At 41.7% G+C, this 14,444-nt stretch overlaps 1 protein-coding gene across 1 annotated transcript in view; it reads right to left on the bottom strand.

Annotated features, from left to right (window-relative positions):
• Nucleotides 1-236: 236 nt before the first annotated feature.
• The window catches only part of abcc9 (ATP-binding cassette, sub-family C (CFTR/MRP), member 9), a gene marked incomplete at its 5' end in the record, with an annotated part of 151,720 nt that continues 137,512 nt past the window's right edge, over nucleotides 237-14,444 (bottom strand). The window contains 4 exon segments of the mRNA XM_080754170.1: nucleotides 237-1,079; nucleotides 8,628-8,690; nucleotides 10,149-10,282; nucleotides 13,601-13,704. Of these exon segments, the coding sequence (XP_080610296.1) occupies nucleotides 942-1,079; nucleotides 8,628-8,690; nucleotides 10,149-10,282; nucleotides 13,601-13,704 (439 nt within the window). The 3' untranslated portion in view covers nucleotides 237-941.

The following is a 14,444-nucleotide window of genomic DNA, read 5'->3' as shown; positions in this document are numbered from 1 at the left end:
AAAATTGTCCTTTAAAAGGTCAATTCTATCCATTTTTATTCTATGGCACGGCTTTCTGCATAAAATCGTAGAGCATTCAGACCAGGGCCTACAGTAAAAGCATTTAAACATCTTCGCTGTGTTCTCAGAGAGAAACATTCAGTTATTTCAAGGAGATATCAAATGCAATTCTACACCCTGCTCTGCAGCAAAAATAAATGGTTGTTATTGCTTAGATACAAGTGATGAGGAATAATACAGTGGACTCATATAGTATATTAACTGATACAATATAACAAACATAGTGTCAAACAACAAAATTACACGCTTTACGAAATTCCACTCGTATAAAAAGATCCTTACAGGACCTAGTTTTTACACCAATTAATCAATCAGTCAGCCAACCAACTCACCAATCAATCAATTCTGCAATACATATAGAGAATGTGATGGCAGTTTAGGAAAATATTAAAACCCTACCTCAAATAATGTATTGATTAACATATTGACTGAAATGCTGCCATAAATGTATGCTGACTGGTGGCACAGTACCTACTGTAGGCTAGGAATCAATCGATTGAGCAGTTTATGAACTGAATTGATTGATTGATTGGCAGACTGACAGATGCTTAACAATTCATCAATATGTGAGCTCTAAGAAAAAGAGTGATTGAATGATTGAATGAATGAATGAATGAATGAATGAATGAATGAATGAACGAACAAATTAATTAATTAATTAATTAATTAATTAATTAATGCAATGTGACTGATCTATGTGTAAACTGATTGACGGGTTGCCAGATAATTGATCATCTGTGTTTAAGGTAGAAATTCGCCCATTTTCAGCAGATCTACGAGCTCGCAGCGCGGCACTTATAAGCTCAAAACAATTGTGCGGGGGGGCCCGCAGTGAATCCTTGCACCCAGGGGGGCCCAACCCACGCACGTCGTGTCGTCTTCTACATGTCGGCTCTGACGAAGGAGGCGAACAGGCCGTCCTCCTGGCTCAGCAGGGTCTCCGGTTTGTCGTATTCCAGGATGTTCCCGCGCTTCATGACGATGACCAGGTCGGCGGTCAGGATGGTGTGGACACGGTGCTGGGGGAGGCAAAGGACACCGACGACACAAAGTTACACTCGGGGTCACCAAGAACACAAACGCGTGTATCAAAACAGCGGCGCAGTTCGGCCAGTGGAGACGCCCCTCTCGCTCCGCTTGCCTCTGATTGGCCTAAGCCCGTTGCCTTGTCAACAACTAGTTTAAAGATGGCGGCACCCGGGTGGGGACGCCGTCATCTCTGTCAGGTGCGTAGCGCGTTACTTTATAAGTTATCTTGAGTATGACAGTAGTTCGGGTTTTAATGTTAAAGTAAAGGCGAATTCGAATAAGCTTTAAGGAAATGCTGAGTATGAACGTTAATTCACATTTTATGGTTTCCTTAATTGTTTCCTACAGTCCATGTTTTACAAATGTATTACATTTTTGGCTGTTGTAAATAAACAGTTATGTCTGCATTTTCTAAGTTATGTCTGCATTTTCTAGTAGTGAACAAAACAAGACAGTATATTTTTGCCAGACCCAGGGGGTCGGCCTACATAAGGCTTTGTCGGTCGGTCTGTCGGTCTGTCGGTCCCTCTTTTCCTCAGTGTGCCTGTCCCTCTTTTCCTCAGTGTGCCTGCTCATCTGCCCCTCCCTTCCCTTGCTGGGCTGATTGCCTTGAGTGCCGTCACCTGTACAGGACCAGCTGAGTTGAGTTGGCTGACGAGCTGCTGACACTATAAATTCCTCAGCCCATCTACAAGCTCACAAACATTTCCAGCTGCTCAGCCTATACAATCCTGTGTGTTCATGTGTTAGTTCAGTGCCATACTAGTGAAAACAGCCGATCTACAAGCTCACTACGCTTTGTTGCTGAGACTATAAAATCCTGTGTGTTCATGTGTTAGTTCAGTGCCATACTAGTTTTCATTGCGGGTCTGGCACGACCAGGTGACCTGGTCTAGTTATCTTTTCAAAGTGTGTTGTGAGCCGTTGTCACTAATTCTAATTTCTCTTTTGTACCATGCCAACCCATTAAAAACACCCAGCACAGAAGATAAATAAAATGAGAGGCCTTTCACAGTACAGCGTGTGTGTTGTTAAGAGGGGCGTCTCCACTGGCCGAACTGCCCCGCTGTTTTGATACACGCAACACAAACACATCCACGGAGTCATGCCTTTTGTTCCCCCCGCATGTCGTTTTCAACCACTTGAACCCTTTAGCAGGGGTCTTCAACGTTTTTCAGTCCAAGGACCCCTAAGCTGACAGAGAGATGAAGCAGGGACCCCCACAACCTGTTCACAGATTCCATATAGTTTCATTGTTTGACAGCACAATCGTCAGTGTATTTTGGATTCATGTCAATTTGTGTTTTCAGATATTTAACCACTTGAACCGTCAATACTTAATAAACTTGACCTTTCACTCTGTACTTAGTCTGCTCTTTTTCCCCCTTTACAACAAAGCTCTTTGCCAAAATAGCCTACAGATCTACAAGTACAAACAAGTCTATGGAGTTATCTATGAAATCTATGAAAAGGTTAAATCTGCAACAATATGTCTGTAGTGGGGGTCCCTGCTTCATCTCTCTCTCTGAAAACATTGAGGGCCTAGTATAGAACCCTGGTGTAGAGGGAAACACTAAAGGGCCTAGTATAGAACCCTGGTGACGCCGGTCAAGCCTGTAGGGTTTAAGTGGTTACAGCACTGTGTGTCCAAGGACACAAACACATCCACAGAGTCATGCACACATAAACAGGATAGTTATTTCAAAATAAAACAAAGACATAACATGTTAGATTATGTTACTATGAGCAATGTGGCCCAGTTGCACACAACATACTTGATTGTAGGGTTGACTACATTTATTTTAGATTACACTATGTGTTGTGTTTATATCTAAAAAGTTAAACTATTTCAGCTTAAAGGAGTAGTTCACCACTTTTCAACCTGTCTTCATATAATAGGTCCTCACTAATGTTCACGATAAAATATCACAATTTGTTTCTACGCAGTCCAAGTCTCCTAGGAGAGCTGTGGGAAGTTCAGAATCCATCGTCTTGTGACATCATCATTTTCCCCCCCAAAAAAATGTAATCAATATTTTTGAAAAAAATATTTAGATTTTTATTATTGCGAGAACAATGGCTTCCACTTTAAAATTGCAACTTTTCAGGAATAGACAGCCTGCAGTTTCTATAAGCTGGATTGGCAATCGATGATGTCACAAGACGATGGGTTTCTGACCTGCCCAAAGCTATTTTTGAGTGAGGACCAATTATATGAAGATAGGTTGAAAAGTGGTGGAGTGCCCCTTTAAGTAATAGATGGATGTGTGTGCATGTGTGTGTGTGTGTGTGTGTGTGTGTGTGTGTGTGTGTGTGTGTGTGTGTGTGTGTGTGTGTGTGTGTGTGCAATGTTCCTTCAATCAAAGTGGGGGCAGGATATTTAAATAGCATTCTAACAAATAACATGCATTGTCCAAAATGACACCAATGCACTGAAACAGTAAACGTCACTGGGAATATAAATAACTATAGAAAAAATAACCCCCAAATAGAACAATTTATAAATTACCCAAAGCATTGTGCAAATAATAAATATATTATCAGCTGATGAAACGGTCAGTCTCTATTCTGAAAACACGGCGTACGATGAAGTACATCGTACATATCGTCGCTGTCGGGTGGAAACCTTCCAATTGATCCAACGTCGTAGACAATGATTTAATCGCAAGCTCTCGTTAATACTTTTCAATGGTTATAAAACCCATACAGATATGTGACACATTGTGAGCCTGTAGACGTGACTGTATTCACTTTTCTCTTGCATAACACCCTTCCTTGTATGACAAAGTAGGACATTAACTGAAAGAACAAAAACGTAAAAAAGTTGAAATAGGGAGATAGAAGGTTTCCTGCCCGCCAGCGACCATATATATATGAGCACAGCATTGTTGTTTTTGACAACACATTTTGATTTAGTTTTAGTCATAGTCTTTTTAATAAAATGTTCATAATTTAGTCATAATTTAGTCACCTGAATGAAACGTTTTAGTTTTAGTCTAATTTTAGTCGACTGAATATCATAAGATTTTAGGCGACTAAATCTACAGTTGATTTAGTCAACTGAAATGTATTTTGGCAGGCCTTGATGGCATCGTAATGACTGATTTTACACTTGGTTCTGTGTTGAAAATAGCAGATCTACAACGCGTTGTGAGCTTGTAGATCAGCTATTTTCAGCACGCAACACGAGAGCAACAAAACATAAAATGACTCTCTTCAGCACTAGTCCCTCCCTAACGTTTTTAATTTAGTTTTTATTTTGTTTTTGTCAGTGAAAAAAAAACACAGTCGACAAACATTTTTCGTCCTAGTTTTAGTCGATGAAATCAAAACTGGAGCAACAGGCAGCATGCAGGAGATGTAGACGTTTCTGCAGTACCAGCTGGGCTGGGAGCGGCAGTGAGGTCTCTGCAGACCCGGACCCGGACTCACACCCGGAACCACACCTCCAGAACCAAGCGAGAGAGAGAGAGAGAGAGGGAGAGGGAGAGGGAGAGGGAGAGAGAGAGAGAGAGAGAGAGATAGAGAGAGAGAGAGAGAGAGGAGGGGGGGGGGGGTATACAGGGTAGGGGGCAGTGGTTTAAAGTAACTAAGTACATTTACTTAAGTACTGTACTGTACTTAAGTACATTTTTGAGGTATCTGTACTTTACTTGAGTATTACCAATTTCCAATACTTTTACTTCTACTCCACTACTTGAACTTTTACGCCGCTGTATTTATTTGAAAACTTTAGCCCTATTTTATACCTTGGTGATTTGAAAATAGCCGATCTACAAGCTCACAACGCATCGCAGCGCGATGCGTTGTGAACTTGTAGATCTGCTATTTTCAAACATTTGGTACTTTTACTTTTGGTACTTTAAGTACATTTTGATGCCAATACTTTAGTACTTCTACTCAAGTACATTTTGAATTCCGAACTTTTAATTGTAACAGAGTATTTCTGTATTGCAGCATTGAAACTTTTAATTAAGCAAAGACCACCACTGGCAGGGGGGGAATACAGAAGAGAGAGAGAGAGAGAGGCAAAGAGAGAAAGAAAGAGAGGGAGAAAGAAACAGAGAGGGAAAGAGAAGAGAGAGAGGGTGGATGAGAGCAAGAGAGAGAAAAAGAGAGAGAGGGAGAAAGAAAAACAAAGAGATAGGAGGAGAGTGAGAAAGACAGAGAGAGAGAGAGAGAGAGGGGAAGAGAAAGAGAGAGAGGGGAAGAGAAAGATAGGGGAAGAAAGAGAGAACAGGATAGATGCAAGTAAAGACAGGAGAAAGTCAGACTAAAGCGCAAAAAAGAAAAAGGCAAAAGCTGGAGTGGAGCTGATGTGAGCCAGAACGGGCCGGTCCGGTCGGGTCCGGTCCGGTCCGGGTCCGGGTCTACTTGTGAGTCCTCACTAGCACACTAAAGAGGCTGTCCTCCTGGGCCAGAAGGTTGGAACCGGAGTCACACTCCACCAAGATCCCTGAGGAGAACACCAGCACCTGCTCTGCCTCCAGGATGTTCGTCTCCACGTGCTGCACGGACGCAGCAGCACGCACACACACACACACACACACACACACACACACACAGACGGAGGGGAATAGGAGAAAGATGGAGGGAGCAAAGAGGAGAAAGAGAGGCCAAGGAGAGAGACAAGGGGAATATAGGGAGGAAGAACGAGAAGGAGGAGGAGGAGGAGGAAAGAAAAAACAAGAATGATGGAGGGATGCAGGGAAAGGAAAGGATGAAGAAGTGAAATGGAAAACCAGAAGGTTTGAGGGAGAGGAGAGAAGAGAAGAGAAGAGAGGAGATGGAATGACAGGAGGAGGAGGTATGGAGGGGAAAAAGATGGAAGAGGGACGGAGAGGTGGAGGGAAGTATGGAATGGAAGGATGAAAAGAGAAGGAACAAAAGGAGAAAAGGGTGAAATAAGAGATGGGGAGACCGAAATAACAGAAAGAGAGGGATGAAATAAAACGAATAGAATGGACGAACCAAAACAGAAGACGAGACAGAACCACACACAGAGAGAGAGAGAGAGAGAGAGAGAGAGAGGAGAAAAGGAGGGAAAGGAGGGAAAATAAGCAAGCAGGAAGATCAAGTCTGCATTAAGAGAATAAATGCATTTGGAAAGTTCAGCTAGGAAAACACAAAGCACTGTAAACATCCCGGTGTCAATTGAACCTGTGAGGAACGGTCCATTTCTCAGAATGAGTTTAATTCACACTCAGGACTTTACAGTGAAGCAATGGAAAATATATAGTTTGCAGGAAAATACAAGGGGAGGACGCTTTTATAGCATGGAGGTGTTTGGCGAGAAAGAACACTCTCTCTCTCTCTCTCTCCAGGGTTCCCACACATTTGTACCAATGAATTTCCAAAACTCTTCCAGGATATTTATCCCAATTCCCAGGCCTATATAACAATTATTCAGCGCAATAAGGAGGAGTCACTCTTATGTGCAAAGCCCAAAGACAGGCAGTGTAGCAAAAATAAAACATAGAATGGTATTATGGTATAATTCCTTTCCAAATTTCGTGCCAAAACATTTTTTATACCACCTTTCGTAGGACATAGTGGATACTAGTTAAATTGCTTATGCTTCATCACTGACGATTCACTTGTTGCTGCACTGCACAGGTTGGTGTCACATGGCGTGACAAAGGAACAGATCTACAAGCTAACTACACTATCAAGCTGCAGCACTTTGTGAGCTTGTAGAGCTGTTCTTTTTGTCACACACATTAGGCAGCAATCACGCAGCCCGTTCGGTGAAAAACATGTTACATATTTTGTATAGTGTTATACCATCCTGGAGAATCAATAGCCAAAAACAGGACTTTCCAGGACCCTTGATCAATTCCAAACCATTTCCAGTACTGGAAAAAAACAATCTGATTTCAAAATATTTCCAAGAATTGCATGACCGTGGGAACCCTGTCTCTCTCTCCAATGATAGATGCAGAAAATCAGCGTCAAGCCAAGAATAGGTGTAATACTGCATCTGAAGCCATAAACATTTTGAACAAAACTTGTTTTTTTTTTGTTTCACTGATGTTCAAATTCAAACACTAGGAGGCTCGGAGCCCATTTGTTTTCAAATATCTTCAAACTGTCTCAGTTTCATGATTTCGTAGGAAATATATTTTTGACAATAAATCTTTTTAACCTTTTTATGCCAATTCCCATTTCCCCCCACAGCCACACTCATGTATCCACTACAGTTGGTCTTTTCAGGCCGCGACCCCCAAAATAATCATATTTTAACTGAGGACCCCCCCACCCTGACGAGCACTAAGAGTTGAGGCATTACATTTTGTAAAACACGGTTCTATTGTGAAAATAGCAGATCTACATGCTCACAATGCCTCACAACGCCAGGCGTTGTGAGCATGTACATCGGCTATTTTCACAATTTCTGCTTCTAATATTTGACAATTTGGCCAATGTTTAATTTGTCATTTTAGAGGTATTAAGATGTCCTTAAATTGCCACTTTAGAAATGTGCAGATACCCTCTATACACTTAAACCTCATGTTGGTTTGTTTACTGTTGAGTGAGAAAACAATGTTGCACATTAAGGTAATCATCTGGGGACCCCCCCAAAATAATTTGGGGACAGCGACAGAGATCCTCCACACCACCCGGCTTCCCACCCGTTGAACATGGCCAACTAGTCTGGGATCACTTCACTTTTCGGGCCTGTAACCGGTCTGGAGCGGAAACCACAAAACGTCATGTTGTAGTACTCAAAGGACTACAATTTGCCGGAAAGACCAAACCGGATTCAGTTTTAACCCAAACTATTCCCCTGCGCTCAAGGACATACTTTTAGGGCCTACCTAATAAACTCCTCAATGCGGAGTAGTTTTGCTTTTGAAAAATTAGTTTGGTATATGCATGTTTTAGTCCAACTTTTAGCGACCGGCAAGACCACACGAGGTTACTCGAGCATTTTAATAGGGATTGGGGAAACAAACGGTGGGAACCAAATCAAAGCGACGCCGCTTCTTCTAGTGGTTTCCGCGCTTTAGGCGGAAACCAAAAACGGCCAGGCTTTCTCTCAGAAAGCCTGGTGGGCGAGGTTAATGGCCAACAGGCTCAGTGCATAACTGTAGATTTCAGACGGTGGCGTACCAGTTTCTACAGTCCATTTTCCTGTCGATTCCTGTCAGTTGCTGGGAGGTTCTCCCCCAAAACATCAGAACTGTTAAGAGCAAGAAACCCTGCCTCTTTATTTGTTTTATCAGAATTGAGAATATTAAAATAAATCTCAAATGTAGGAGTCGTTTCTAAAATGTAGGAGTGGTTATCTGTAGTTTTGTATATATAAAACAAACGTTAATATTAATTAGATAAACCACCTCACGCCGAACTAATGGTACGCCGAGAGCGTGTAATGAGTGGCGCCAAATATTTCTTTTCTACTCAGAAACTGGAAGAACACAGAAATGGCTACAGAGACAGCAGAACGCTCTGAATCCACAAGCCTATGGGCAAAAAAAGTGATTTTGGATTTCATGACTCTTGACTGACTTAAGACCAAAATTATGAGGACTTACTGCAATAGTAACAACTGTTCTGTCAGCGAACGCTGTCATCACCACCTTCTGTAAGATGTTCTCCTGTAAGAAAACAGACAAACACAATGAACAGAGCTGTGGAGTGTGTGTGGAGACCACAGCATGCTAGTAAGAAGAGGTCCAGTCTAGTTGGAGTGTGTGTGGAGACCACAGCATGCTAGTAAGAAGAGCTCCAGTCTAGTTTGTTCATGAGCATTCCCATCTCTGGAATGCTCTCCCTCAAGCTGTCAGGGATGCCAACTCCCAAGACATTTTTAAATCCAAGCTAAAAACCCACCTCTTCTGCCTGCACTACGGTCTGCCATAGTCCATGAACATTGTCATGACCAAATCCTATTACCCTATGGTTTTTAACATTGGATTTTAACATTTAACATTGTGTTGCTTTATTTCTATGTCCTATTTTGGTTGTTCTTCACATGACTGTTTTTTGTTGTTTTTCACATTTGATTGTTTTTTATTCTCTTTGAAATTGTGTTTGTATTGCCCTCAGGGTGATTTTGTACTATAAATAAAAATAAACTGAAACTGAAACTGATATTGACACCTGACCAAATGTGTCAATGTTTTACAGTATTAAATTATTTTTTTCTTTTCTAATTAGGGGGTAAATCTATTGTAATAAAAATGATTTTCTAATGCTGCATTCACACTGAGAGAAGCCAAGCTAATGGTTGGCTTGGTAATTCAATGTAATCTCTATGCAAACCAGCTTTAAAAATGTCCTAGCTTTTTTTCCAGCTTGGAAATTTTAAAAACTGGTTTGCATAGAGATTACATTGAATTACCAAGCCAACCATTAGCTTGGCTTTTCTGTATGTGAATGAGGCATTATGAATGCGACAAAAACCTAAAAATATGATTGAATTCAAGTCTCCATGGCATGATTAATCAATAGGAAAACAATCTTTTTGGGGGTGAACTACTCCTTTAAGAACGTTTTGGGTAGACCCAGACCCCGAAACTCTACAGAACCCATGAAGTTCTGTGATGTTTTCTTTTTTGTTCATATTATTATATCGTCTCTGTTGGATGGAGAACAGTTACTTACGACAGGATTCAAATTCAAGAGTAGCTAAAATAGCAGATCTAAAAGCTCGACAAGTTTCCAGCTTGTACATAGATCTGCTATTTTGGATACATTTGTGTGACGCTGTAGGGCATTCATTTAAGAAAAACAAAACACAAAAAGTTAAAATACGGCCATAGCAGGTTTGCGCCCCGACGGCAACGATATAGGATTATAACCAGAACCAACCCTAAGGGGGGGAGATACGTAAACTCATACAAAAATATATCGTCGTTACGTTCTTTCGCAAAGTAAAGCCCTGCTTCATCATACAAGGCCGCACAAAAGTAGTGAAAACACATTGTAGATCGGCTGTTTAAATCATTTTTAAAATGATAAATGCAAAACGAACGGTTTTGGACATACAACGTTTCCACCCGACAACGACATTATATTCTCTCTCTCTCTCTCTCTCTCTCACACTCCCTCACCGTAGCCATGTCTATAGAAGCAGTGGCCTCGTCCATGATGAGGATGCTGCTCTTCCTGACGAAGGCTCGGGCCAGACAGAACAGCTGCCTCTGACCAACACTGAAGTTCTCCCCTCCCTCCGTCACCACCGCGTCTGAACACACACACATTTACATTTCTCTATTTGAGTCCACATTTATAAAATACATACATTACAGGGGCAAAAATGTTTTCCCTTTCTGTGTAGAGTTTGCATGTTCTCCCCATGTCTCCTAGGGTAGATACCGTCACAAAAACATGCAGTACTCCTGGTTTCTATAATCCCTCCCCCTGGCCAGCCGGGGCGCCTGATGGAGGGGAAAGGAACTGGTTGGAATAACGTGTTCCTTCCACGCGCTACGTCCAAACCAGGGAAATCCCCACTGTCAGGTGAAAAGAAGCAACTTGGACTCCTCATGCATAGAAGGAAGCATGAGGTCAGTCCGTTGTCTCCTCAGAAACGGCAGAGGGAGAGCAGAGCCCAGAATTACATAGGCAATTGGCACTGGGTGAAAATGGGTTACAAAATCGTGGGATAAAAAATATATAAAAAAATATATATATATATATTTTCCCACATACTCGTAACATGTGTCTCTCAGTGCTAAATCACCTGTACATTTAGTCGACTCGAATCTTATGATATTTACTCAACTAAAACTAGACCAAATCTAAAACACTTCAGATGACCAAAATATGACTAAAACAAAATGGAATTCTATTCAAAACTGTCAAAATGAACACTACTCTCTACCTAGCCTGGCTTAGCCATACTATATCACAGTGGTTCTCAACCTGGGGGTCCCCAAATTATTTGGGGGGGGGGGGGGGGGGTCCCCAGATGATTAGCTTAACTCAGTCGGTGCCATATTTAAAGTGGGATGACCTCTTATATTGCCGGTTCGCCAACAAAGGGTTAAAAAAATAGTGTGCACGCTGGTGCACACATTCGTGCACAGATCATGCACTATGCATGTGCATGCTTTTCACAGCTTTCAAACAAAAAAATCCGCTTGGAAATCCGTTCAGGCATTCAGGAGAAAGGAGCCCTTATGTTTTCTTCAAATGTAAACAAACATGGCTGCCATGTTTGAAAGATGGGGTTGGTATGGGGGTTAAACATGCAATTTCGCGATCGCGATCATGCCTAGTACACTGTTGGAGGTCCAAAATTTTTTTTTTCAAAACATTAAAAAAAAAAAAAAAAAAAAAAAAAAAATGTTTTTATTATTTTTTTTAAAAAGACGTTCAGAAGACGTCTGGCAGGGAGGTCCATAGTGAAAAAGACGTTTTAAAGACGTTTTTATCAGAAACATATTTTTTGGCAGGGTATGAGTTAACACAAACTCTGCCATCAAAATACCCCTTTGTACCCCTTCTCTGCCATGCCCGTAGAACCCGTAAATGTAATAAAAATTAATTAAAAACATTTTTTTATCGAAGCGCAACTAAAATAGGCCGGAACTAATGCTCCGTGATCGGTTTCTACACGGACACATTATTGAGCGGACCACTTTAACATTGGAGTCCCTGAACCGGAAGCGGAAGTCCGTCCTCTATTTTGGCCCAGCTTACTGTCTGAGCTCCGCGGCTTACAGATGGAGAAGTTATTGATCAATTGAAAAAGTTTCAACGGATTTGATGGAATACGCAAACACACGAGCAGTGTCCGATCACGCACGATGGGAACTGGACGAGCGCCCACGTTAACAGGTAGGACTTGGAGAAGCCGGCAGTGAAAGACATAGAGAAATTAACGGGCTTTACGGCCGTAAACTACGAATGAGTTAATGTGAAACATTGTTTTCTCACTCAACAGTAAACAAACCAAAATACAGTATAAGTGTATAGAGGGTATCTGCATATTTTTAAAATGTCTTTTAAGGACATTTAAGACCCTTTTAATACCTATAAAATTAAATTAAATAACATTGGTCATATTGTAGAATATTAGAGGCAGAAATTGTGAAAATAGCAGATCTACATGCTCACAACGCCTCGCAACGAAGAACCATGTTATACAAAATGTAATGCCTCAAGTATTAAGTGCTTGTCAGGGTGGGGGGTCCACAGTTAAAATATGATTCTTTTGGGGGTTGCGGCCTGAAAAGGTTGAGAACCACTGCTATATGACGCGCAGTTGACTGCCTGGTTCTCCCTTGTGTTAACATGCGTGGATGGAGTTTAGCTGTGCTAGGCTACTCTCTACTCACTACGACTCACTACGGCTACCCGTAAGTAGGACAGTACGGCCTAGGGGTGCAGGAAAAAATCGATTTGAATTCGAATCGTGTTTCTAACATATGCAGATTCAGAATCGATTCTCATTTTCCAAAAATCAATTTTTATTATGATAATTTATTAGATATTATGTTGTGTTTGTACAATTTAAAAGAATGTGTGCAAGCATGAATAAATCAGAAATGTTTTTACATTATTGTAATAAGTTGATAACACCTTTACAATTATAAAAGCTACGTAAATGTACTCTGCTTTCATGCCACAGACTGGAGTAGATCCTGATATATGAATTGAATAGAGAATCGTTTTGAATCGAGAATGGTTTTTAAATCGGAAAATAATCGTTTCTGAATTCGAATCGTTTGGATTTGAAAGAATTGAAAAAAAAATCGCACCCGTGCGAAGTGAGCGGTGCAAACTAATTCCTGCGCAAATCAGTGTTGATAGGCATGCATGGCAATATTCTTTTTGTTGTGTATGATGTCAGTCTAGAGGTCTGCTCAGACTATATAAGTCTTTATTCGCATTTCTCATCAGTTAGTTGACCAAGCTACGGATTGTAGGTTGTAAGAGTGTCATAGTGTAATGATAAGTGACCTTATTTACCTCCAGAGAGGCCTCCAGAGAGGCGAGAAGAGGCCAGAAGATGAATATTTTAGTTTTTCAAAGTCTGTTCATTTGTATTTTAAACTTGTATTACCTGCCTATCATTTACAACCTGTAAGATTTTCCACAGTCTGTCTAAAAGTGTGGTTATTTTATCGCTTATAAGTGATATTCATCTAATATAATTTTGAAATTCAAGGTTAGCACCGCTCAATAATTTTTTATGACGTATTTTACCCGGCCTAAACGCGTTATGACGTATTTTACGCGGCCTAAACGCGTTATGACGTATTTTACGCGGCCTAAACGCGTTCTAAATCAGGGTGAACCAATCGAGTGCCTCTGTGACTATGACATCATGGACAGATCAACAGAATCGAAGTGTTTCATTGGTCTAGCGAACTCATGTCATCATCATTTGTGACATCATAGTTTTGGTAAAAAAGCGGTCTATAGGAGCGGTTAGCACCGCTCAAAAATCGTGAATCGTGACCCCAAGAATCGATTCTGAATCGAATCGTGGGATACCCAAAGATTGGCAGCCCTAGTACGGCCTGTTGGGTTCTGTGCAGTGCGTGTGACATACCAAGACCCCCGGGCAGAGCCTTGACCATGTTCTTCAGCTGAGCGATCTCTAGCGCCTCCCACAGTCTGTCGTCGGTACACGTCCTCTCGGGATCCAGGTTAAACCTGCAAGGAAAGAAGGCAGTCAGTCAGTCAGTCAGTCAGTCAGTCAGTCAGTCAGTCAGTCAGTCAGTCAGTGAGTGAGTGAGTGAGTGAGTGAGTGAGTGAGTGAGTGCAGCAAATTGGTTGTTTATGTATAAATCGGCAAAGGATATCAAACCCTTCTCCTTCCACTCTGTAAAAGCTGGATCTGACTGAGAAGGAATAAAGTTGTGATTAAAACAAATGTGGGGGTCCCTGCTTCATCTCTCTCTCAATCAAGGGGTCCTTGGCCTGAAAACGTTGAAGACTCCTGATTTAACGCTTTCTCTGTGACTCTCTCTCTCTCTCTCTCTCTCTCTCTCTCTCTCTCTCTCTCTCTCTCTCTCTCTCTCTCTCTCTCTCTCTCTCTCTCTCTCTCTCTCTCTCGTCCTCAGAAGTGTATTTGTACAAACAAACCTCACATGCTCTTTGTCTTTCATAATAAACACACAGTCACTGTATCGCTCCAAACTCCTCCAAACAGACTTGGGGACTGTGTGCGTGCGTGCGTGCGTGCGTGCGTGCGTGCGTGTGTGTGTGAGAGAGAGAGAGAGAGAGAGAGAGAGAGGAAGAGAGAGAGCGATGTGATGTCCTCTCAGTGACGTGTGTGGAGGTCTGGAGGAGACAGCACGGTGTGTCCCGCTGGGTTTTGGACCGTCAACCTCCCAGCTGGGAGCTGATCTGCAGTCATCTGGGTCCAAAGCCCTTTTTGTCTTTCTTACAGT

The sequence above is a fragment of the Nannobrachium achirus genome (assembly GCF_963921795.1).
Source record: "Nannobrachium achirus genome assembly, chromosome: 23".
Lineage (NCBI taxonomy): Eukaryota > Metazoa > Chordata > Actinopteri > Myctophiformes > Myctophidae > Nannobrachium > Nannobrachium achirus.
This window is presented reverse-complemented; position numbering and strand designations above follow the sequence as displayed.